This window comes from Semicossyphus pulcher, unplaced genomic scaffold, assembly GCF_022749685.1.
Source record: "Semicossyphus pulcher isolate SPU_LCO1_2020_fin unplaced genomic scaffold, fSemPul1.0.p SCAF_7, whole genome shotgun sequence".
Lineage (NCBI taxonomy): Eukaryota > Metazoa > Chordata > Actinopteri > Labriformes > Labridae > Semicossyphus > Semicossyphus pulcher.
In genome coordinates this window covers 380,978-406,592 of record NW_027211748.1, presented here as the reverse complement: position 1 = coordinate 406,592, position 25,615 = coordinate 380,978, and the positions used below count along the sequence as shown (strand labels likewise).

Below are 25,615 nucleotides of genomic sequence, written 5' to 3'. Positions count from 1 at the left end.
CTGATTGATGGTTGACTGGAATATCTTACCTCACAATGCCATTTACCTTCCTTGCGCTGTACATTTTACAGTATGATCTGTACAATTTATGTGTTTATGCTGTAATGCCATATCACATTGATACTGTGAATGAAATGTTGTGCTTTGTTGCTCTTCACAAAATGCTCAATAGACTCTTAGTATTAAAAAAACAAACCTAGTACCTAACCTTAGTACTAAACACCTTCAAAGTAAACACACCTCCCATTAGAGGAGAGAGGAGGGAGGAGGGAAAGATAAGAGACATACAAGAGGAGAAGAGAGAGGCACAGATGAGCTGAGAGCACAGAAAGCATCAGTGTGTGGGTCTACAGACCTGATGAGTATCTGAAGCAGCTCCACAGAGAGGGATATGTTTACTTCAGCTGAAATGATCCTGTTGGACTGTTCTACCTTCAGCTTCTGCTCTGAGCAACTGACAACAAATGTGGACTTTTGGATCACCTCAGGATCTGCTTTGTTTCCCCCCTCAGGACTGTCACTTGTGTGAGAAGGATTGAGCGACTGTTGGCTTTGCCACCAGGAGCATCTAACTGTAATCAATGAGAGACACATGAACTAAATGATCATCTACAAATCTGAAGAGAAAGTGAGCTGACCCAAGATCTGATCTGTTAAAGATGAAGGGTACAAAGACATTAAGGCACTCCACACAAGAAGGGGGTGGGCATGGATGGAGTGACAAACTCTCAGAGATAGAGGTGGAGGAACGTGTAAGGAGAGCTGACAAAGGAGAAAAGGTGATAGAGGAGAAAAAGAATAAAGGAAAGCAAAGGGGCAACTACAAAACATGAAGCAAAGTCAAAGTGTCTAACATCGTTCCATCTGAGACCAAAGGAGGAGAAGGAGGAGAGCAAGAAGGTGGAGAAGAAGAAGAGCAAGAAGGAGGAGAAGAAGGAGAAGAGCAAGAAGGAAGAGAAGGAGGAGAGCAAGAAGGAGGAGAAGAAGAAGAGCAAGAAGGAGGAGAAGGAGAAGAGCAAGAAGGAGGAGAAGAAGAAGAGCAAGAAGGGTTTTTATTTTTAACAAACACTTTATTTACATATTTAAACAACTAACAGGCAGACGTGACGTTACGTTCAAAAAACAAAATACCTCTCAGCCAAGACAATCACCGAACCTCAGCTCTGCCTGATCAGACACACAGCACAGTACGTCCTCATATCCCCACAGCTACAGGAACTTTTCCATGCTCCCAGTGGCCTTGTGGAAGCAGAACTCCAGCCTCAGCCTGGCTTTAATGTTGCACTTCCACAAGGCCACAACATCAAGTACAGGTCCATCCTGCAGTTTGTCCCTTCAAGTTATATGAATTGCCAATTTTGCTTCTCCGATTAAAAAGTTTAAAAGTTGCCACCTGGATTTATTAGTTTTGCTGTGTTTGACTCCACAGATAAAAACAGGACGAGAGAAAACCAGACCAAAAAGATTAAAAACACCAAATAAAAAGTCTCCTGCACTCGGTAAAAACATGAAAAACACTCTTAGACAGACCACAGAAAGGACACTCATTTAAAATAGTGGGATTAATGATAGATAAAAAAGCATTGGTAGCAATAGCACCATGTAAAATCCTCCACTGAAGGTCCCCAGTCCATTTTTTTTAGAGGTGCCTTATACAAGGTCCTCCACTGGGGGGTTCGTCCCCCGAGTCTGTCGGTCCACACAGAGGCCGCTCTGTTGCGCAAGTTCTTTCGGTCCAGGCTGCGCAGTTTTTATTTTTCATTATTCTGCACGGTTAGGAAGGGACCACTGACCTCTGCGAACCCCGGGCTCAGGCTGAGGTCAGGGAAAGTGTCCATGGGGTCAGGTTGAACCCCTCCCTCACTGTACAGTCGGAGGAGGCTCTTCTCTTTAGCAGAGAGCTTCTGCCTCCAGGGCTCCAGGCTTTTCTGCAGCAGCCTGACAGAGCGTATCCCCAGCAACGAGCTTACTGCTGCAACATCCGACAGGGCTGGCCCTGCAATGTCCATCAGCTGCTTTAAAACAACTGTTTTTGTGCTGCACAGCGCCCCCATCAGCCCTGGAATGGAGCTACAACATATATCAAATCTGGCAGCACAGATTAAAGGCTCCATCAACAGACAGTGCAGAGAGTCACATTTCTGGATTGTTTTCCATTTAAACAGAGCACAGGATTTAAAAACACCTTGTTAACTTTAAAACTTTAAAATCAGTTAAAAACAGAGCAGCATCCAGCCCCAGGTTACTGACACGCCTGAATATGCAGCTGGCCACATCCCTCAACACTAAGTCAGACGGTCCTGTGAGGTACTTTTGGAAAAACTGCAGCCTGAAGGTGGCTGTTCTATTGGCCAGGTGGACAAGGCCCTGGCCCCCCTTCTCTCTGGATTAAAACAGAACAGACTGTGGCACCCCATGCAAAGCGTTCCAGAAAAAATTGATCATGTCACTTTGGATCTTAGCCAACAGACCTGATGGAGGATCCAAGCAGGCTAGCCGATGCCACAACAGATAGACTACAAGGTTGTTTACGACCAAAACCCTGCCCCTGTACGACATCTGGGAGTGTAACCATCTCCATTTCGCTAATTTGCTCTCAACTTTTCCTGTGAGGTTTTCCCAGTTCTTTTTTAACACATTTTCATTTCCTAAAAAGATGCTGAGATATTTAAAGCCGTCTCTTTTCCATAAAAGGCTTTGAGGGAGAACGGGGAGGCCTTCACGCCACTCACCCACAACAAGGGCCTCACTCTTACCCCAGTTCACCCTCACAGCAGACATGAAAGAAAACCTTTCAGTAATACTGATTAATGTGTTGACATCTTGTTGATCTTTGACTAAGACAAGGACATCACCAGCATAGGCAGATAAAGCCACATTACTAGTAAAACCCGGTAAAAACAGACCCTGAACACGTGAGCGTATTTTCTGGAGGAGGGGTTCCTAAGAGAGTGCATAGAGCATCCCAGACAGCGCACAGCCCTGTCGAACGCCCCTATGCACCCTAAAAGGAGCACACAAGCTACCATTAGTTTTAAGCACACTCTCAATGTCACAATACAACGTCTGGATCTTGGCAATTATACCATCGCTGAACCCAAACCTCCTCATAATTTTCCAGAGGAAGCACTGCTCAACGCGGTCAAATGCCTTTTCTTGATCTAATGAGATCAAACCAGTTTTCAAGCCTAATGAACGAGAGACTTCCAAAACATCTCGAATTAGGTACATATTATCTACCATAGACCTGCCGGGAACACAGTACGTCTGGTCCCGATGGATGACCTGCTCCATAGCTCCTCTCAGGCGAGTGGCTACGGCTCTAGAGAGGATTTTATAGTCTGTGCAGAGGAGAGACACAGGACGCCAGTTTTTGATCTCTTGCAGATTTCCTTTCTTTGGTAAGAGAGTGATGACAGCTCTACAGCAGGATAGCGGCAGCGAACTAGCGACCAAGCTTTCATTAAAAACCTCCAACAAGTCATGTGCCAGGATGTCCCAGTAGGCTTTGTAAAACTCCACAGTGAGTCCATCGATGCCCGAAGCCTTGTGTCCTTGCATGCTCTGGAGGGCTGTATACAGTTCATGAGCGCCCAGAGGGCGCTCTAGTTTGGAGTTGGTCTCCTCAGAGACCTGAGGCAGTCCACTGCAGAACTTCTCCAACATTTCCTCATTTTCTCTGTATTCACTCTTATACAGCGATGAATAAAACTCAACCGCCCTCTTTCTGATCTGGCTTGGTTCACTCAGTTCCTGCCCTGTGTCTGATAGCAGGGAGTGGTCACCTTCCTCTGCCCGTGTTTCCTCTCCAAGCTAAAAAAGAAGCTAGAGTGAGCATCCATCTCTGTGATGTTCTGGACCTCGGACCTGACCAGTGCAACTTGTACTTTGGTGTCCAGCAGGTTGGCTAAAGCCATCTTTTTACTTTTTAGGATTTCAATATATCCTCGATCTCCTGTGCACTCACTCATGTGTTCTAGTTCCACGACATCAGTCTCTCGATCTCTGATAGCTCTGCTGATGTCACGTGTGCTGCTGACACAATAATTAAATCTGAGTCTTCCCATGGTTCCACCACTGCCTTAGACAGATAAACTCACTCTTCCTCTGTCTAAAACCAGTCCAGAAATAAATAAGTTCTTCTCGAAAACTTTGATCAAAAGTTAAAACCAAATTAAAATGCCAGTAAGCGCTTTTAGGTAAAATGTTTCTAATAAAAACACTTCCTAAAAGCAATGAATGATCCGTAAAACCCACGGGTACAATCTTACATGTTTTAAATATATTAAAATGGTGTTTAAAACAATAAAACCGGTCAAGACGAGCTGAGGAGATCCTGTTCTCATTAAAATGGGACCATGTGTACTGTCTGGAGCCTGTGTACATCCTTCTCCATACATCCACCAGGCCATAGGAAGAGACCAGCTGCCTCAGAGCTCGCTGGGACGCTGAATGAGGCTCTGCATGATTCCGGTCTAAAAGCTCATCCTCTGTACAATTAAAATCGCCCCCTAAAAACACATAATCTGATGACCCACAGTCCCTTAAAATCTCTGAGATTTTTTCAAAGAAATGTTTTCTCTCCGCGCCGTTGTTTGGAGAATAAGTATTAATAAACACAACAGTAAAATGATCAGAAGCAGCTCTGACTAAAAGACACCTTCCCCGAACCACATGCTGCACCTCGAGAGACTTTGGAGTGAAAGCTTTAGAGAAGAGGAAACCCACTCCTGCACTGAGTGAGCTGTTGTGACTTAAAATTACTTCCCCTCTCCACTCTCTATGTCAGTCTACCTCATTGTTACAATCAGTGGGTCTCATTCATGAAACGTGAGCAGAACGAATTTGTGTGTAAACTATTCGTGGATGGAAATTTCCGTGCATCTCCGCATTCATCAATATTTTATTAGCTCCGATCTTTTCGTAGCTACTAACAAAATCTACACATGCTGCTGACCACGCATAGTGCTTGTGTAAATTTAAGAATGCACATAAATAATGCTTGTCACTTTTGGAAATTACAATTTTAATTCATATTGCGCTCTGTTATGTACACAATTCGCAGATGCCTTTGAAACACACGATATAGCCTAAACATGACAAACGATTAAAAATATAACACATTTAGTTAAATTAGTTGGCAATTGGCAGGTTTAAGATCCAGATTAGGTTCATGATTGTGAATTATCTATGTAAATCGACTCAATAGATTACACGTTCTTTCTACATGTTGAATGATGATAATAAAAATATAGGCTAATAATAAAATCACAAAAAGGATGTAAACCATTACCATATCAGGGTCACTCAGGTGGTGTCAATTCTAATTAAACCTCCCACAGTATAAAAGGCCTTCAGTCTTGGTCTTCAGTTAATGGTAACAATGGCTGAACTTGCACTCTTGCATGATTTGGCACATTCATCCTGCGTAATAGCGCAGTTGGCACCAAGCGGCAACCTCCGGTGTTGAAAAAGGAAGCCAATGCGGAAGTGCAAAAAACTGCAGTTCCTCGAGTGGCCACTTGAGGCTGGCTCCAGAAAACAAGAAATAACATTACAGCAGGTGGGAAATGCCCATTTTTACAGCAGAAATAAACATGTTTACAGCCTGGTACAAAAAACGGTTTTGCTATAAATAGCTAATTTTACTGTTCAAGATAACTGTACGGGGGGTGAATTTTTTTATAACACACCCGTTTTAATTATATTGAGCCTTAAATTATAGGGGTCGGATTACTTGATTGACAGGTGGATCCTGCTGGCGGTCTGCTAGACATCAACACAGACACAGACACTGAGCTTAACTTCACCTGTTTGTGTTGTTGGAGACTTTTGGGGATTTTTTCATTCAAAGTTTGGACAAATAATCTCTCTGTGGGATTTATGGAACTTTATGGCTGTGCAAGAAGTCTGAGCTCCAGCTTTTCGGTGAGTTAAATGCTAGTGGTATTGTACTGAAATATTTTTAGCACTAAGTAGCAGGTATACTGTGCATCCTTTAGCTGCTTGTTAGCCTGTGCAGTGTTTAATCGTCGGTCAGTAAATAGGAGTCAGGAGTTGTTGGCGTTTCCCCAGAGAGATTACAGCGGACCGTAGTGATGAAGAGACCGGTTCTTTTACGTTTCCCGTTACGTGTTGGCTCGCTGCTCTCTCACCAGGCGAGCGAGCAGCGAGTCCGCTACTTCTTTAGTCTGATGACTAAACACCTGCAGTCAGTCACCGACAGAATCTCCTCCTGGGAAAGTCAAACCAGCTCATTCATGATTTATACAGTCTATGGATAATAACCGTTAGCTACGCTGAGGAGCATATAGCCTAGCTTCATAGTCGTAGCTGGCTGATTCATGCGGCCCGCCCATAGAGCTCAGCCATAGGCTGTAGCTCGGTCGCGCTCCGCCTCTTTGCCCATCTCTAGATTAGCCGTCTCTGGCATTTCCAATATGGCGACCCCCAGCGTCGGCGCAATTCGGGCTTCCAAACGCTTTTTCAGAAACCAATGGGTGACGTCACTGAGACTACGTCCATTATTTATACAGTCTATGGTTGGCACGCGTTTGGAGGATGGAGCTGTGAGGGACGGCTGGCTCATTGGTAAGAATATAGCCTGCCTACACAATTGCATGTGTGTTTTATACATGGACTTACCCTTCTATATCCATAGGGGATAGGGGTTACCCACTGACGCCATGGCTAGAATGGAAAGGAGCACTCGCCAGCTAGAAAATTATTTGAGATTATGTGATTTTTTTGTGTGGCTCTTTCATCATTTGAAAGAAACCTTTAATAAATCTTATTTGAAAAATGTTTAATTTACGTTGGCTGCAGACTGACCTATTTGACCTGTATAAAACAGAGCTTTAGGCTATTAAGATTCAAATAATTTGAAGACGATGCATACAAAACTGCTGTGGGCTATATGTTATCCGTATCCTTTGTTAAAATAAATGTTAAATAGCTCTACACTCGACAGCCATCACTGATTTAGATTTTATCCATTACGCACAATATTACATTCTGGTTTCCTGTTTCCACTTCATTCAATCCAGAGAGAAAACCCCACAAATTAATCTTCTGTTTGTTTGGTGGGACTGTACGACCTATGTTAAACTATACTGACCACTAAGCTATCAGTGATGGTTTAATGTATTATGATACAACACTTATCACCTTACCATTTGGGTTTGATGTTGACTCCAGTGGAGGCATGTCGCTGTCTCCGTCAGGTATAATTCCTGACGGAGAGGTCTCCCCAATTATGCCAGCGATGTGCTCGTCTGCAGTTGATAGTTGTGACTGTGGCTGATGTATTTTTTTGTGTGCGCTTATGCGTTTCTTTGCCTCCAGTTTCATGTCAAACCATTTACGCTTCACCTCGGACACGGTTCTTTGAAATACAGAGACAACATTAACGGCATCTGTCACCTCTCTCCAGGCCTTCGCTTTGCCTGTCCCTGTCACACCACTGCTAACAGATGAAAATAAAATGTGTTATCTGAAGTCCACTTCACCCAAAATTATTTCTATCTCCACTTTGGAAAAATAACTTTTTCTTTCTCTCTCTTTCTTTGTTTGCGCCATGACTGACAGGTCAACTGTATGCATCTACACCTCCTTATATGGTGGTCATCGGCAATTCATGGGCGGGGATTTATGCTAATAGCTGATTACTGGGAGCGCACTGTCACTTTACGATGGATTGGCATTCATGATCACACACACGTGTTTACGATCAGATCTGAGTTTACCGTGGTGTTCATGAATCCGGAGTAGGTTTTTAGTAGCATAGGCTTTTATGTGCAAATCTACGCACAAATTTACTAACGTTTCATGAATGAGACCCAGTGTGTTTCCTGTACGAATAAAATATCAATCTGTTTGAGTTTGGTCATTTCATATAGAACAGCTCTTTTTCTTGCCTCTCTGGCCCTGTTAAGGTTTAAAGACCCGATTTTAAAAGTATTCATAAAGGATGAGAGGTTAAGAACAAGAGTAAAAAACACAAATAAAAGAGAAAAGTGCTTTTAAAGTGCCATTATAAATATTAACATATTTGTTTTCTGACTTTGTACATGACCTTCTTTAACCTGAACACTTCTTGGTCAGTGAAACCAGATCTTGCTTTGTTCCTGATGTGAAGTCTCGCTGAGGAATACAGCACTGTTTTATCAGGGAAATAACTTTCCAGGTTCACACCCTTCATGCATTTAGTCTGCTGAAGGAACGTTTTTAAACATTGTGACAGGATAAATGTGCTCCTGGCTGGCTGACTGTGAGTGAGTTACATCACTGTAATCAGAGAGCTGTAACAGCTCTCACTGTCACTGCTGTCTGACGGCGCATTCCTCCCTGCTGTCTGTGTACCTGCCTGTCTGCTGGCTTTGGCTGCGTCACGCACACTCTTCCTCTTATTGCGCCGCTTCTGTGGGACAGATTCCCCGCAGCCTTGTGCTCCATCATGTCCACAGCCTCACCTGTCTCACCTTCCATGTTCACATCACCTACCTGGGACCGCCCGCAGCAGCAGTGGGACCCACACCGCTGACACCGGGCTCTGCCCTGACGGACCCAGTCCCCGCTCCTCCGAACCCGGCAGAGCCAAGTCGGCTCAGTCAGGACAAGCTTTGATTGTATGTCCCGCTTTATTACAACCAAAACACTTCATGTTTAAAAGCTCCTGGCACTGGAAATAATAAGAAAATACATTTGTGGTAAAAAATTATGTTATTGATAACGTCCAGTAGGCGGGGCTTCAGGTATATAAGGTGCTGCCTTGGGCTTTAGAGGGAAGTAGGGAGTTTGTTACAGAGGAGGTAACTACTGAGAAAACAGTTTTTGCATTGATGCTACTTTTCGTGATTTTTGCCTGTGAGTTGATGTGGAGCTCCTGCATTTTTCACTTGTAAATTTTGTAAATAGTATTTTTCCTGTATTTTTGTTGTAAATCATCACTGCACTTTGGGAGGCCGTTAAAAAAAAAATTACACCAAAACTGCATTTTTCGGCTACGCCTGTGTTTTCCCAATTGGTTGGAGGAGTCTGAGAGAGAACCCCGCAACATATGGTGTCAGGAGTGGGATGGCTAATCGAAAGCAGATGCCCCGACCCCAAAGACAGCGCACTGGCCTGCGTTCACAGTGGCGAGAGCAGCTTGAGAAGACGGCTGCTGTTGATGCTGATCCGGCTTGGGATACCATGCCGACATCGTCAGAGGAGAATGGTGAGGAGTATAGGTCCTGGGCTGCCCCGGCAACTCCTAAAGCCCCAGCATATGCAGTTGACTCAGGGGGGAACTGGTGACCATCATGAGAGACTTTTTGGCAGCGCAGCAAAGGAGAGAGGAGGGCCTGCTGGCAGAACTCCGAGTGGAGGACGACTGAGCAGTCTCAGCAACCAGTCCACCAGCCTCGCCAGAATGTTGCACTGCCTGCACAGAACCTGCCAGTCCCTGGTGCAACTCCAAGCACAGTGACAATGAACAGCCCCAGACTTGAACTGCCAACACCAGCACCCCAGGGAGGACGTCAGGTGTCAGCATCTGAGGTTCCGTCCTTCCAGACTCAATACTCAAGCAGCAGACCTGATAAGCTGCAGCCAGAGTGGAGGCCCTACCAAGACCCAAAAATACCACAATATCAAATGGGTGAGAACATTGAGAACTATTTGCTTCGGTTTGAGCGCATTGCTAAAACCAAGAAATGGCCGGAGAGTGAGTGCCCTCCTTTTACTCTGCTGACTGGGAAGGCGTTGGAGGCCTACACTGCTACACTGACCGCTCCACCAGTGCACCGCCCACTTGAGCGACCCCAGTCCAGGCCTGCAAGGGGAGAGAGCAGCCAGGAGCCTTCAGGTGACACCAGCACTGCCCCAAACCAACGAGCCTCTGGTAAGGACCTAGGCTGTGTGGACTACAACAGACAGGAGGACATTTTGTTTGTTCATGGGGATAGGCATCCTTATCCCAAAGCAGATCTGACTGTCACAATTGATGGACAACCTTACCTATTGACTGTTGGGGTGGTTGAAAACCTTCCTGTTGATGCCAGTAGGCTCCCTCTCTGTTTGCTGCCAACCCAGGGAAAACCACAGTTGTGGAGCACATTATCCATCTGAATGATGGACGACCAATCCGTCAACGTCCCTACCGTGTCCCACAGCAGCTTGTGGCAAAACTGCAGCACGAAGTGGAAGAAATGTTGGAGCTGGGAGTAATTGAGCGATCCAACTGGTAGTGCAGTCCAGTGGTCATTGTGTTCAAGAAGGATGGGTCCCTCCGCATCTGCATCGATTTCCGGAAACTCAATTCCATCTCAGAGTTCGATGCCTACCCAATGCCCAGGATCGATGATTTGCTGGAGAAGATTGGAGCAGCCAGATACATCACCAGGCTGGATCTGTGTAAGGGGTACTGGCAAGTGCCACTGGAGGAGTCATGCCGACCATACACAGCATTCAGAACACCAGACGTTTTCAGTTCACCGTGATGCCATTTGGACTTCATGGAGCCCCCGCCACATTGCAAAGAATGAGGGACAAAGTCCTTCAGGGTTGTGGACATTGCAGTGCTGCCTACCTGGATGACGTGGTCATCTTCAGCGACACCTGGGAGGATCATGTCCAACCTGTCGCTGGTCCTGGGGAAAATCCAGAAGGCAGGGCTGACACTTAACCCTTCCAAGTGTGAATGGGCATGGCAGGAGACACGATACCTGGGTTATCAACTGGGCCGAGGAGAGGTGCGTCCGCAAGTGGATAAGGTGGAAGCAATCCAGAACTGCCCTCGACCTCGCACCAAGAAGGAGGTATGGTCCTTCCTGGGGTTAGTTGGTTGGTACAGGAGGTTCGTGCCACAGTTTGCCACCATTGCAGCCCCACTCACAGCACTCAACTGCAAGGATCAGAGGAACCCGGTTACCTGGTCGGATGACTGTGAAACAGCTTTCAACACCCTGAAAGCACACCTATGTTCTTCCCCATTCCTCAGGAGTCCCTACTTCAACAACAGATATCTGGTACAGGTGGATGCATCCGCAGTTGGCCTTGGGGCAGTTCTGGCCCAGGGAGACCCTGGAGAAGTGTATCCAATCCTGTACCTGAGCCGCAAGCTACTGCCATGTGAGACCAGGTATTCCACGGTGGAAAAGGAGGGCCTGGCCATTAAGTGGGCATTGGAGAGTCTGCGGTACTACTTACTCGGAAGGGAGTTTAATCTGGAAACTGTCACCTGGATCACAATAGCAGACTGACCCGATGGTACCTTTCACTCCAGCCTTTCAATTTCACCATCCGACACCGATCAGGCAAGGCCAATGTGGTGGCGGACTACCTTTCCAGCGAATCGCCAACCTCCGGGAGGAGGGGGATGATGTGACGGAGCGGCTCGGTCACTGACTGCGGGCAGCGCGCACCCAGACACACGCATGCACATACACACACACGAAACTTTTCCCTCTCTCTGTATCAGACACACTTTTAATACATTTTCTTTTCATCAAAAAAGTGGGCTGCATCTGATATACTGGTGTGACAAATATACACATAAAAGTGCATAGAGGTTTTTTTTTGGCTTACAGTATTTTACCCAGATAATGGTGCTATCTGGTTGTTAAGTGGTGACATCACATCTCTGCATTAAATAGTTTCAAGCCGCGACAATGGCTCCTATTTACAAAATGCTGCAGTGGTGTTTTGAGTTTTCCTCTCTGTTTTAAGTGAGAAAAACGAACTTGATTGTTGCTAACGCTTTGTCACGGACATCCACCGTCATCATTGCCATTGAAGCTGCCATCCTTACAACAATAAACATTACCGTAGGCTGCCAGCTACCGCTAGCTACAGCACCGGAAGCTAACAGGATTGCAATCTGGACATGGCGAAAACAGATGGTAGGCTGTGATTTGTGTGTTTTTAATGTGTTTAAACTTAAATTAAATTTAAATAGTGATGAAATAACTTTATTATACACTGCTCAAAATAATTAAGGGAACACTTTAATCAAACATCAGATCTTGATGAACGTTTAATTCAAGTTGAAAATCTTCACTGATGTACATTGTATAATTTGTTGAGAATAAAATGATGTAACAACGGTCAATGGAAACCAAAATCATCAGCCCATTGAGGGTTGGATTCAAAATCACATCCAAAATAGTAAAAGTTAAAAGAGTAAAAAATTTAAATCACAGGCTGATCCAACTTGGGTGCGAATGTCATCATGGCAACTCATGATGTGACTCAGTATAGTGTATGGCCCCCACATGCCCGTATGCAGTCCCGACAACGTCTGGGCATGCTCCTGATGAGTCGGCGGATGGTGTTCTGGGGGATCTCCTCCCAGACCTGGATCAGGGCATCAGTGAGCTCCTGGACAGTCTGTGGCGGTACTTGGCAGTGCCTGATGCACCGATACATAATGTCCCATAGGTGCTCAATTGGATTTAGGTCAGGGGAACGAGAGGGCCAGTCAATGTCATCAATGCCTTCGTCATCCAGGAACTGCCTACACACTCTGGCCACATGAGGCTGAGCATTGTCCTGCACCAGGAGGAACCCAGGGCCCACTGCATCATAAGGTCTAACAATTGCTTGGAGGATGTCATCCCGGTACCTAACAGCAGTCAGGGTACCATTGGCTATGACATGGAGGTCTGTGCGGCCCTCCAAGGAAATGCCTCCCCAGACCATCACTGACCTACCGCCAAACCGGTCATGCTGGATAATGTTACAGGCAGCATAACCTTCACCACAGCATCTCCAGACTCTTTCATGTCTGTCACATTTGCTCAGTGTGAACCTACTCTCATCTGTGAAGAGAAAAGGGGGGGCAATGGCGGACCTGCCAATTCTGGTGTTCTCTGGCGAAGGCTAATGGAGCTGCACAGTGCTGGGCTGTGAGCACAGGTCCCATTAGAGGACTTCGGGCCCTCATGCCACACTCATGGAGTCTGTTTCTGACAGTTTGGTCGGAAACATGCAAGCCAGTAGCCTGCTGGTCATTTTGTAGGGCTCTGGCAGTGCTCCTCCTGTTCCTCCTCGCACAAAGTAGCAAATATCGGTCCTGCTGCTGGGTTGATGCCCTTCTACGGCCCTGTCCAGCTCTCCTCTTGTAATAACCGGTCTCCTGGTACCTCCTCCATGCTCTTGATACTGTGCTGGGAGACACAGCAAACCGTCTTGCGACCGCACGTATGGATGTGCCATCCTGGAGGTGCTGAACTACCTGTGCAACCTGATTGGGCTGCAGGTACCGCCTCATGCCACCAGTAGTGACAAGGACACTAGCAGAACACAAAACTAAAGAAGAATCAGTCAGGAAGTATCAGGAGAGAGCAACTGTCTGTGGCCACCACATGCAAAACCATTCCCTTTTTGGGGGTTGTCTTGCTTTTGCCTCTCCATTGCACCTGTTGTCTCTTTAATTTGCACCACAGCAGGTAAAATTGATTCACAATCACTTGCTTCCTAAATGGACAGATTGATTTCCCTGAAGTTTAACTGACTTGGATGATATAATGTGACGATTAACTGTTCCCTTAATTTTTTTGAGCAGTGTAAATAACTATAGAAAGCTCTTTTCCCTCTTGGTACCCCCCCAAAAAACAGACAGTGTTTTTTTTCATATTATGGTGCAACTTACATTCCGATTTTACGGTAGATAATTTCACCTACATGTGTTTTGAAATCTTCACCAAATATTTGTTGTGTCTTACCCTAAACAACTCACATTTTACCCACTTAGAAAGCAAGAAAACAGACCTTAAAGTGTACCTTTAAACAGACCCTAAAGTGTACAAAGAAACAGACCTTAAAGTGTACCTTTAAACAGACCCTAAAGTGTACCAAGAAACAGACCTTAAAGTGTACCTTTAAACAGACCCTGAAGTGTACCTTTAAACAGACTCTGAAGTGTACCTTTAAACAGACCTTAAAGTGTACCAAGAAACAGACCTTGAAGTGTTCCAAGAAACAGACCTTAAAACGTACCTTTAAACAGACCCTAAAGTGTACCAAGAAACAGACCCTGAAGTGTACAAAGAAACAGACCCTAACATCAAAACAATTTCTTTGATGTACTGAATCACCACTGTACCGATGTACCACTGCACTGAATCAAAACAAGACCAGCCCGGGCAAGCCTCTCCCTCTAACTTGACACACTCATGAACACACTCAAACCTGACACACACACTTATGTCTTTTTTGGATTGGATTAAATTGATTTCAAACGTGTAAAAACAGAAGAAGCAAGAAGGTCACACAGAAAATAATGTTACACAAATAGAAAGCATAACGCATTTATAGGGAGGACGTTTTTGTCCTCCCTATTTACATACATGAGGGGGCCAGAGTATTAGAAACACCTCTGAATATAATGCAGCTCAGTACAGCCCTATCACCAATTATGATGCTGAAATATCATTGAACTAACGCCTCTATGACAGCTTAGAAAAAAGCCTGTACATTACAGGTAACATGACAGCAAATCTGATGGCTGAGCTGGTGTATTGGATTACATTTGATTTTTCAGGTGTACCTAATGAAGTGGCTGGTCGGTGTATATGTTTTATGTGTGGTATCAATTGTAATCCCAAGAAATTTATTTTCATTAACTCTCTCAATATTATTACTGTTGAACCATATTTTTATTTTGCATATTTCTGACGTGATCACCTCTAGTAATCGCTGCAAATCATATATCAACATATAAGTGGTATCAAGAAACAGACCTTAAAGCTTACCTTTAAACAAACCCTGAAGTGTACCTTTAAACAGACCCTAAAGTGTACCATGATTCTTAAAGTGGGGTCCGCGAACCATAGCCCGGGGGCCCGCAAAATTAATTATAATAAATGTATAATAAATCTGTATTATTAAAAATTGCATGTCTTCAGATGACGACCATTTGTGCGAATGAAAAAAGTATACTGTGTCCATTACTGTGTCATATACTGTGTCTATCCACTTACGTTAGCTTTGGAGCAACAGAAACTGATTGTGACCCGTGGCTGTCTTGCTCCTGTCAATTTTCTGAAAGCTTTTTGGATCAATTACTTGAAAAGTATAAATGCTGTCAAATTGAGTCCACAAGCAATTTGAATAAAATGAGCTTCTGTTTTAAAGTATATAAGATAAGATAGTACTTTATTGATCCCCAGAGGGGAAATTCAGTTGTTGCAACAGCACAAAGACAAGTAAGAAGCAAGTAGCAAGAAGCAAGGAGGCAAGTACAAATATGAACAGGAATAGATTAAAATGAAATAAAGTTAAATAAGAGGTATATACAACTGGTATACAAAAGTGACATAAGTGACAAATAAGTGGTATTAACATGATTCAAACTGAATTTTTTTTCTGATTAACACTATTAAATAGTTCTGAAGGGGGACTTCCGGGTCACGTTCAAGATGGCAGCTGAAAACACCTCAAATAATACTATGTGTTTCTGAACAAAACAGGGTTGCTACTAGAAGTAGGAAAACTATGTCCTCAACAGAAAATATTGATGAATTGACAACACAAGGTAATGCTAGACGAAGCTCTCCTACCCACAGTGTGCTTGATGCTCGCACAAGAAGGAAGGGCTTGCAGGGATAATATCCAAATCTATGGCACACCCAAAGAGGCAGAGGGCAATAATATCACCAGTTTCCTGAGAGGAGAAAAAAGAGGCATTCTTATTGAAAAGTGAAACATGGTGAATTATTCAAATATCGCGTACAATCGATACCACTATTGATTTTTAGGTGAGACGTCCTTATAAGTGGATAAATTACATGTGAAAGTGACTCTATCTGCAGCAGTATATAGCCTTGCTTCCGTGCCGACACTCCGGCCGGTTTCTAAACACCGGGGCCTTGCTGATCGACATCCACTGTATGTAGTACACTTACTATTGATAAGTATTTCAAACTACTCTTAACAAACCCAACTGTCCCTTTAAGCCCTCACTGAGATTAAAATTCCAGAAAGAAAAATGAAAAGAAATACAGTTCTTCTGTAATTATCATCACACCTTCCAGTGCTCCATCAGTCAGACCTTTGACTCTCCTTGACCTCTGGGAGCTGCTGATGTGTAGCTCCACCTTCTGGTGGAGCCTCCTGTTAGAGCCCAGAGAAGTTAGATCTGCAGCTCATTAATTATACTGTTCACACCTCCTCCCCAGGGTTTACACGTGTGTGTGTTTTAGGTGATATATGAACACAACCCAGATGAATGCACTTTTTTGTTGTGTCAACAGTTCAAGATAAGATAAGGTAGACTTTATTGATCCCCCATTGGGGGAAAGTCACACCAATAATTAGATTTCCAGTAACCCCATTAATGATTAATTAATTAATGCTAAAGCTGAAAAATGTAGGTACATGTGTTCACAAACAAAAGAAAATGTACTCTTTTATGTTAAAATGTTTGAAATGTAACAAGTGTTTCTTACTTAATTTACTTGTAGTTATGGTTTTGTATTTCAGTGTCAGATATTATTTCTTGTGTTACTCTGTCACTTTGTCTCTTCTTGTCATGAGTTCTTATTGTTTAGTTATGTATTTAACTTGTGTTTCATTGGTTAGATAATTTACTCTTTTACTTTATCACACTTGCTGTGTTTGAAATGCCATACTATCCTTGCAGTATGTCCTGATGTGGCATAAATGTAATATGTAGTCAGGGGACAGGTGAGACTAATTAACACTGCCGAACACAATGAGGGCAGGGCACACAATCTAAAAGGCAGGAAACGGAACAGCGCAAGGAAGTATAACAAGACATGACATACAAGGGCCAAGAACTACAAAATAAAACAGGAAACACTAGAAACCAAACACAGGGCTACAAAGTAAAACAGGAAATGATCTAACCAATGAAACAGAAAATGAAATACTAACTAACCAAGACTAAATTGTGACAAGAACACAGAATAAACGAAATACAAAACTAAACAATGAGAACTCATAACATAACCCCGAAATGCCTGTGCGTGTTTCCTGCGTGTTTGATCGTGTGCCCTGCCCTTATTGCTTTCACCTGCCGTTGATTGTCTCACCTGTGTCTGATTAGCCTCACCTCCTAGTTTATGGAGTCTCTGTGCTCCCCAGTCTCATTGTCAGTTTGTTGTCGTCTTTTGTCCAGAATCTTTGTCAGTGTTTCAAGTATCGTTGCTCCTCGCGTCTCCCGTTGTTTTTTGACCCTCCGTGGTAGCCGACTTTTTATTTGGATTAGTTGTTACCCGTTTTGTTGGATATTTTGCAGTTGGACTTTGTTTGCCTGAAACCCTTGACAGTAAGCTTTTTCCTTTTTCTGTATCCTTACACCTGTAAGACCCTCTGACGCAGGTGCTATGACCTCAATATGGGGAAGGTGTTATATTTACATGTATAGTGTGAACCATATACTTCAGCACATTAGCCAACATTCTGTGTTCATACCTTTTAATACAAGAATTCAGTCCTACAGTATCTCATTGAATATGGCGTGTTAGAGACTTCAGTAAAATCACATCTTAAATTTCCTTTACTGTAATGTCATCTTTTATTTATTTTATTTAGTTATATTTGAATTTTGCAAATGCCTTTATTTCCTCTTTCATCCCCGTGACCATCCTCACTTCCTTTATCCTTCTGTCTTCTGTGTTCTTACACCTTTTGTCTACTTGCTTTAGCTTTATCTTGACTAAACCCTATTTAGTTTTTGTTTGTCTTTAGGGTAAAACATTTTTAAAGGAAGTTGGTGTCAGCTGTGACTTTTAAAAAATGTAACAGGGCGATCATTCAGATGGATTTAAAAACACTGCTGGAAGCAGCAAGAGAGTTCATCCAGACAGTTCCTGGAGGAGGAGGAGGAGGAGTGGGGGGAGGGGAGATTAACCCAGCTGTGTGAGACTACAGGATGAACGCAGACATGATGGAGTTTGAATTTCAGATGTATCTAGAAGGGTATTAATCCTAACACCTCACATTAAAGATAGTACTGCCACTAACTTGAGTTGTGTTTTTGCAGCTGTTGGTGGTTTCATTATGGTGGATCTATAAACTGAGTAGATGAACAGACTAATGAATTCCTCTCTCTCTCTCTCTCTCTCTCTCTCTCTCTCTTCTCCAGGTGCTGTCTCTGGGTGCGGATGTGTTACCGGAGTACAAGCTGCAGACCCCCAGGATCCAGAAGTGGACCATCCTTCACTACAGTCCCTTCAAAGCCGTGTGGGACTGGGTCATTCTGCTCTTAGTGATTTATACAGCCATATTCACGCCTTATTCTGCCACTTTCCTACTGAGGTTGGTGCAGATTCACACCTGACCTGCATGAGTTCATGATGGAGATGTGAGGTTTCCCCTGCTGTCCTCTAAGAGGAAATATTCAGGGCTCAACATTTAGACATATTAAGGTCAGCAGGGGTTGAGCTCTGTTGGTTTTGGTGGATCCCTTTTCATCTCCTTCCTCTGAAGCAAGAAAAAAGTAATAGTTTATATGAACACATGATAGACTCATCAAACAACAGGTTTGATCAAGACATTTTTAAAGCTATACCTAGTTTGTACATGTTCCTTAAGTTGCTCTTAACCTTCAAATATATGTTTTTGCTTCTTAGTGCTGTTGTCTTAATCCTTTCAATGTTTATTTCATACTCCAAAAATACCTCTATAAAATTATATATATATGTGTGTATATAAATATATTACATTTATATATGTGTATATAAATATATTACATTTATATATGTGTATATAAATATATTACATTGCGTGTGTGTATATATATATACATATATATATATATATATATACACTGAACAAAAACATAAACGCAACACTTTTGTTTTTGCTCCCATTTTTCACGAGGTCTGTGGACGTGGTTTGCGGTTGTGAGGCCGGTTGGATGTACTGCCAAATTCTCTGAAACGCCTTGGGAGACGGCTTATGGTAGAGAAATTAACATTCAATTCACGGGCAACAGCTCTGGTGGACATTCCTGCAGTCAGCATGCCAATTGCACGCTCCCTCAAAACTTGCAACATCTGTGGCATTGTGTTGTGTGATAAAACTGCACATTTTAGAGTGGCCTTTTATTGTGGCCAGCCTAAGGCACGCCTGTGTAATAATCATGCTGTCTAATCAGCATCTTGATATGACACACCTGTGAGGTGGATGGATTATCTCGGCAAAGGAGAAGTGCTCACTAACACAGATTTAGACAAATTTGTGATCAATATTTGAGGGAAATAGGCCTTTTGTGTACATAGAAAAAGTCCTCAATCTTTGAGTTCAGCTCATGAAAAATGGGAGCAAAAACAAAAGTGTTGTATATTTTTGTTCAGCGTATATATTATACATTGATGTATTTCCCTCAGTGACCAGGAGGAGGCAGCCATGCAGACCTGTGGGTACTCCTGCTCCCCCCTCAATGTGGTGGATCTGATCGTCGACATCATGTTCATCGTCGACATCATCATCAACTTCAGGACCACATATGTGAACTCTAATGATGAGGTGAGCTGATGTACTGACTGTGTGTGTGTGTGTGTGTGTGTGTGTGTGACTGCAGAGGGACTCATCAACTCTTTGACCTACTGGATTATTTATGCATGATCAGTAGTTTCAGGTAAACAGCTTGCTCATCAGAATCCATTCAGCTGTACATGCTCATGGCAGTAATACAGATTCGACTGTCGTTTGTCTGTCTTTTTTATATCTGTGTTTATGTGGATAAGGAAGAACAATTAAAAGAGAGATTGTTAAATTGCAGTCACTTTGTCATGCGCCTCAGCATACAGTACATACTAATTTAACACTGATTATTTTTACCCACATGATATTTTTACTACAACAGGTGGTTATAGACTAAAAATAGAGTCAAAGGTTAAAATATACCCCAAAACAGAGATTAAAGGGTACCTAGAAACAGCTAGTAGAGGGTACCTAGAAACCGAGGGTAAGGGTACCCAGAAACAGAGGGCAACTGTTACATAGAAACAGAGGCTAAAGGGTACATAGAAACATAGGTAAAGGGTACCCATAAACAGAGGGCAAAGGGTACATAGAAACAGAGGGTAAAGGTCACCTAGAAACAGATGGTAAAGGGTACTCAGAAACAGAGGGTACAGGGTACCTAATCAATCAATCAATCAAATTTTATTTGTATAGCGCCAAATCCTAACCAGTTATTTCGAGACACTTTACAAAAAGAGCAGGTCTAGACCGACTCTTTGTTATGTTATTTAAAGAGAGGCCCAACATGAATCACCATGAGTAGCACTTAGCAATATTCGGCACATTGGCAAGGAAAAACGTCCTTTTAACAGGCAGAAACCTCGAGCAGAACCAGACTCATGTTGAACAGCCATCTGCCTCGACTGGATGGGCCGAAAATGGGATAGAAGGAGATGCAGGATAGAGACAGGCAAAGAGAGCAACAACAACATATGTTCTTGTTACAACAACAACATATGTCCTTGTTACATGAACAACAACAGACACATACTTATGGTTACAATGCCAATAATAGTGGTAGACTAGGGTGAAGATTAGCAAAATAAATAAATAAATAAATTAGTGAGAGAAGCAGAGTAATGATAAAGGCTGAGGTAATCGTAATTGTAACAGTTGAAGTCAACAGGTCTACTATAAGCATTAGCAGCAACAATAATGATACTATGGGGAAGACTGATGTTAGTAGTTGTTGCAGTCGAGCAGGTACACAGCAGCAGGTGGTCTGCAGCAACGATCCCCGGGAACCTACAGGACAAGGGAGCACGAGAACTCCCGGGAAGATATATGATTAGTAATGTTAATGGGACCAGAAGATACAGAGTTAATGAGCTGCATTAATATGACAGATAGAGAGAGAGAGGGAGAGAGAGAGAGTGGGAGAGAGACAGAGAGATTTGATTTTTGAATCAACTTTATTTGCCACTCGCAAAATCAAATCAACATAACACAAATAATGTCACACACTCTTCTTCTTCAGAGAAATATATAAATAAATAAATAAATAAATAAATACTTCCTTTACTTGAGCACATCTCCGTACTGCAGTGTGTCCTCTGCTACAGAGCACAACACCTGTTTAAAAGCCCAAACCTGCTGGAATGAGTCCAGATCTCCTGCTGCTTTGTAATAATTAAAATCAATGAGGAGTCTGGACTTCATCATGTTAATACAAACAGTGACAGGTTCAACAATAAAACTATCCTCCACCTTCCTCCTCTGGCTAAAATAAACCGCCATCTTGGCCTGCCCTAAAACAAAGTTTAAAAGCTGGCATTTGTTCTTTTGTTGCAAGTGTATCTAAAACCCAGAATAAAAACCTGCTTGTAAAAAACCTCTCCACATTTGGTAAAAACAGTTTGTTAAAACAGAAACAAGGGTAAAAGACGAAGACACTCATAAAAGCAGTGAAACACAGTCTCTCTCTGGTCGCAGTAGGGACACTTGTCCTCTGCCGCAGCGTTAATCGTGGACACAAAAGAGTTCACTGCTATGACTCCATGAAGGACTCTCCAATGGATGTCTGCATGTCTCTTAGAGAGAAGTTCGACCTCTATAGGACATTTTTGGGAGCAGCCACCTCCATTTCTCCAGCCGACCTTTAACCTGCTCAAGAACATTGTCCCAGTTTTTCTTTTTGTAGGTCTCATCCCCCAGGAAGACTCCAAGGTACTTGAGTCCTCCTTTTTTCCACTGTAAGCCACCGGGCAGCTCAAGCCGGCCCCCCAGCTCCCCTCCTTCCTGATCTATGGAAATAAGACCAGTCTCTACTGCCAATGAACTGGAGAGCTCCAAAACGTCACACAGTAGGTCTGGTCAGGGTGGTTGATGGACGCCATCACCTCCCTGAGTTAAAGGCCAGAGCTTTGGCCAGGATTTTATAATCTGTGCACAGCAGGGAGACCGGCCTCCAGTTTTTTAGTTTTTGTAGGTCTCCCTTCTTTGGCTGCAGGGTGATGACGGCCCTCCTGCAGCTCAGAGGCAGTCTGCCGGTCTTTAGGCTGTCTGTGATGACCTCGAGCAGATCTGGTTCTATGATGGACCAAAAAGACTTGTAGAAGTCAGCAGGAAGGCCGTCCATGCCTGGAGCTCTGGCGCTCTGCAGGCTCATGGTGGCAGCATGGAGCTCCTGCAGCGTCACCTCTGCTGCCAGTTCCCTGTTATCAGCCTCGCTGACCTGAGGGAGACCGCTGAGGAAACTGCTGTGCACATCTGGATCATGCGACCACTCACTCCTAAAGAGGTTTTTGTAAAAACCGGCAGCATACTTCCTGATCTCTGACGAGTCTGAGACTTCGGAGCCGCTACCCGTTCGTAAAGAATGAATGGTCTTCCTTTGTCCGTTTTTTCGCTCTAGCCCACAGAAGAACCGAGAGGGGGCGTCCATCTGCGTGATGTTCAGAAAGCGAGACCTGACCATAGCCCCCTGTGCTGAAAGGCCCAGCAGGTTGGCTATGGCCAACTTTTTGGACTTGAGGGAGTCTAAAAGCCCTCGATTTGCTGTAGACTCTGCCAAGGTCTGCAGCTCTTCCACCTGCATCTCCAGATCCTTCATAGACCGGGCTAAGTCTGTAGTGACACCGCGAGTGAACTGCTGGCAGAGCTGCTTTATCTGCGTCTTACCAAAGTCCCACCACTGCTGTATATTAGCGAAGGCAGGCCTGCTCTCTCTATGGGACGACCAAAAACACTTAAAAGCAGTTCTAAAAGCCAGGTCATTTAAAAGGGCTGTGTTAAAATGCCAGTTTTGATAAAAACACGACAGGAGACTAAAAAATGATCACTAAAACCCACAGGCTGAATAAAACACCTTTTAAAAATATTCAAATGGTGTTTAAAACAATAAAAGCGGTCCAATAATAAAATGATAAAACCCCCTCCCTGCTGTGGCTCCAGGTGTACTGTCTGTGCTGACTGTTAAAAACCCTCCACACATCACTCAGCTCCTGATTCTCCATCAGCTGTCTGAGTGTATGAGATGAAAGTGGGTGTGGTTCAGGATGGTTCCTGTCTAGGGTTGGGTTTTCTGTGCAATTAAAATCACCTAAAAACATAAAACCATCATCCTCACAGTTCTTAACACAGTCACTTAAAATGTTTAAAAATGCTACCCTGTCCACCACGTTAGTGGGAGCATAGACATTTAAAAACAAGCTTCACATTTTCAAACACAGCTTTAACTTTCATTAAAACACCTGGAATAACCTCGTCAACAGTAAAAGAAAAAGGTAAGAAACTCTGAGCAAATAAAATCCCCACCCCTCCACTCAGACTGGACCTGTGGCTTAAAATCACCTCCCCTTTAAAAGCCCTTTTCCAGTCACTGTCATTGTCTGTGGTGCTGTGGGTTTCCTGAACAAACATAACATCAATTCTTTTAGTCTCCATCAGTTTAAAAAGAGCGGCTCGTTTAAAATCAGCCCTGGCCCCGTTCAGGTTTAAGGTGCTGATATTAAAATCACACATGGATAAAAAATAAATAGCAGTCAGAAGAACGGTCTGTAAAGAGTAAAAGCATCTAAAAATCATCATCATCATTAATGATTTGAGCTTTTACCTTCAGCACGAGTTTCCTGAGTCTATATATCTCCTGATCTGTTAAAACCTCCTCCCCACAGCTCTTCCTGGTGAGCGGCCTGGCTGACTTAATAAATAAGCGCAGGTCGGGGAAAAAGTCCCCAATGTTAGGCAGCCTGGAGCCTTTAGTCTGCTCCAGGAAGCTTTTTATTTCAGTCGGGGTGTAGGCTGACTGAGAGTCCTCCTGAGTCAGAGAAAAATCACTCTCTGACTCCGTGGATACTTTTCACTCAGTTTCTTTGTTTTGATATTCTTTTTTACAGATTCAATCATTTTTCTTTTCTGAGACACTTTAAGCAGGTCATCATCTGAGATATCCTCCTCCATCATTTCTTCACTCATTTCTTTACTCTTAATCACGCTCTCATCAGCCGTGACTGGCAACATGGATCACCCCCCGCAGCAGCTGCAGCACTTTTACCTGCAGCAGCCCCAGCTGCAACAATTTTACCTGAACAAATAAGAGGCTCCTCCCCCTTAATGGCGGTCGCAGCGTGAAAACTCTGTGCCCTCAAACCCCTAAATTGTTTGATAAACAAGTTAGACTTAACTAAAAATTAAGAAAATATGCAGTAAAGGGAACTTGTATGGGATGACTACGAGATCAAAGACAAGACGGAAAAAAGAAAACAAATCGGAACTGAACGAAGCGCTGAATTCCAATCTGCAGCCGCTGCAAACAATGGCAGAAGCAGGTGAGATCAAACAACTCATTCTGGACCTGAAAAATTCAATCTCCGGAGAAATTCAGGACTTCAGGGCGGAATTTAAAGACTTTCGATCTGACATAGAACGAGACATTAAGAAAATAATACAGAAAACGGTGGATTTACGACAAGACGTGGATAAAACAAACAAAAGAGTATTGGAGCTGGAGACCAGAGTGAGTGAACTCGAGGATGAAAAACTTGAGCACCAGAAATCACTAAAACACCTCACCTGTCGCATCACGGATATGGGAGATCAGATAGACTATATTGAAAATAAATCGGGGCAAAATAATGTGTGCATTTACAACATAGCGGAGCTGAGTGAAGGAAACAACATGACAATGTTCATTCAGAAGCTGTTTAAAGACACTCTGCAGGTGGAAAGGGATTTTCAAATCACCCGCGCACACAGAATAGGAATACGGAAAGAAGGGGATCGTTTCGTGAGACCAATTATTGTACATCTTGTGAACTACGACAGTAAACGAGAAATCCTCAAGGCGGCCTGGTCCAAGAAGGAGATCCTTTTCAAGGAGGCGCGTATATACCTGGACCACGACTTCACTTCAAAAGTGAAACAACAGCCGGCATCCTATAGATCCCTGCGAGAACAACTACGAGGGCAACAGGTCAAGACGCACATGATAGCTCCAGCAAAGCTCAAAGTATTCAATAAAGACGGTACAACAACTATATACAACAGTGCAGAACAAGCAAGAACGGATTTGGAGTGTAAAGGTATCTATAAATTGGATGGAGATAAATAGACAACTATCCAAGCGCAACCTACAGCGAGAAACAGCTACAAATTAACGGACACGCTGCAGATCTGTAAGTTGCGTAATCGCCTGCGTGATGAACTTCATGTTTTTCCTTTTTTTCTATGAGATAAACCTGATGTATGGACACTATAACTGTACCTATATGGACTAAAGAAATAGCCACTTGGAGTACCTCTTTTCCCCCTTCTTTCTGTCTTTGGTTTTCTTTCATGCTCTCGCTCTCTCTTTCTTCCTCCTTTATTTTCCTCCCTGTCTCCCTCTTTCCCTCGCTCTCGGTATGTGCGTGTTTGAGTGTACGTGAGTAGCTGCGTGTGTGAGTACATGATTGGGAGGGGGTGTGTGTGTGATGAGGTGGCAGAGCATGATTTAATGGGTCTAAAAGGGGTTTAATGATTTAAATATTATTTTGGATAAAAAAGCATTTGACGTTGTGGTGTACGTTTAGGCGGATGTAGTGTAAGCTGCATGCATGAAAGGGGTCAATATGTGTATGAACACAGATATGTTACATAGTAAATATGGAAATGTAAGAATAAATTGCTTTATAACTGTAAGCGAAAAGTGTTAATTACT

The 25,615-nt window shown here is 43.4% G+C and overlaps 1 protein-coding gene across 1 annotated transcript in view; it reads left to right on the top strand.

Moving 5' to 3' along the window:
- The window catches only part of LOC138611130 (voltage-gated inwardly rectifying potassium channel KCNH6-like), a 141,878-nt gene that overhangs the window by 58,820 nt on the left and 57,443 nt on the right, over positions 1–25,615 (top strand). The window contains exons 8-9 of the mRNA XM_069684082.1: positions 18,092–18,264; positions 19,338–19,476. Coding sequence (XP_069540183.1) covers positions 18,092–18,264; positions 19,338–19,476 — 312 coding nt within the window. The remainder of the gene's footprint in view (positions 1–18,091; positions 18,265–19,337; positions 19,477–25,615) is intronic.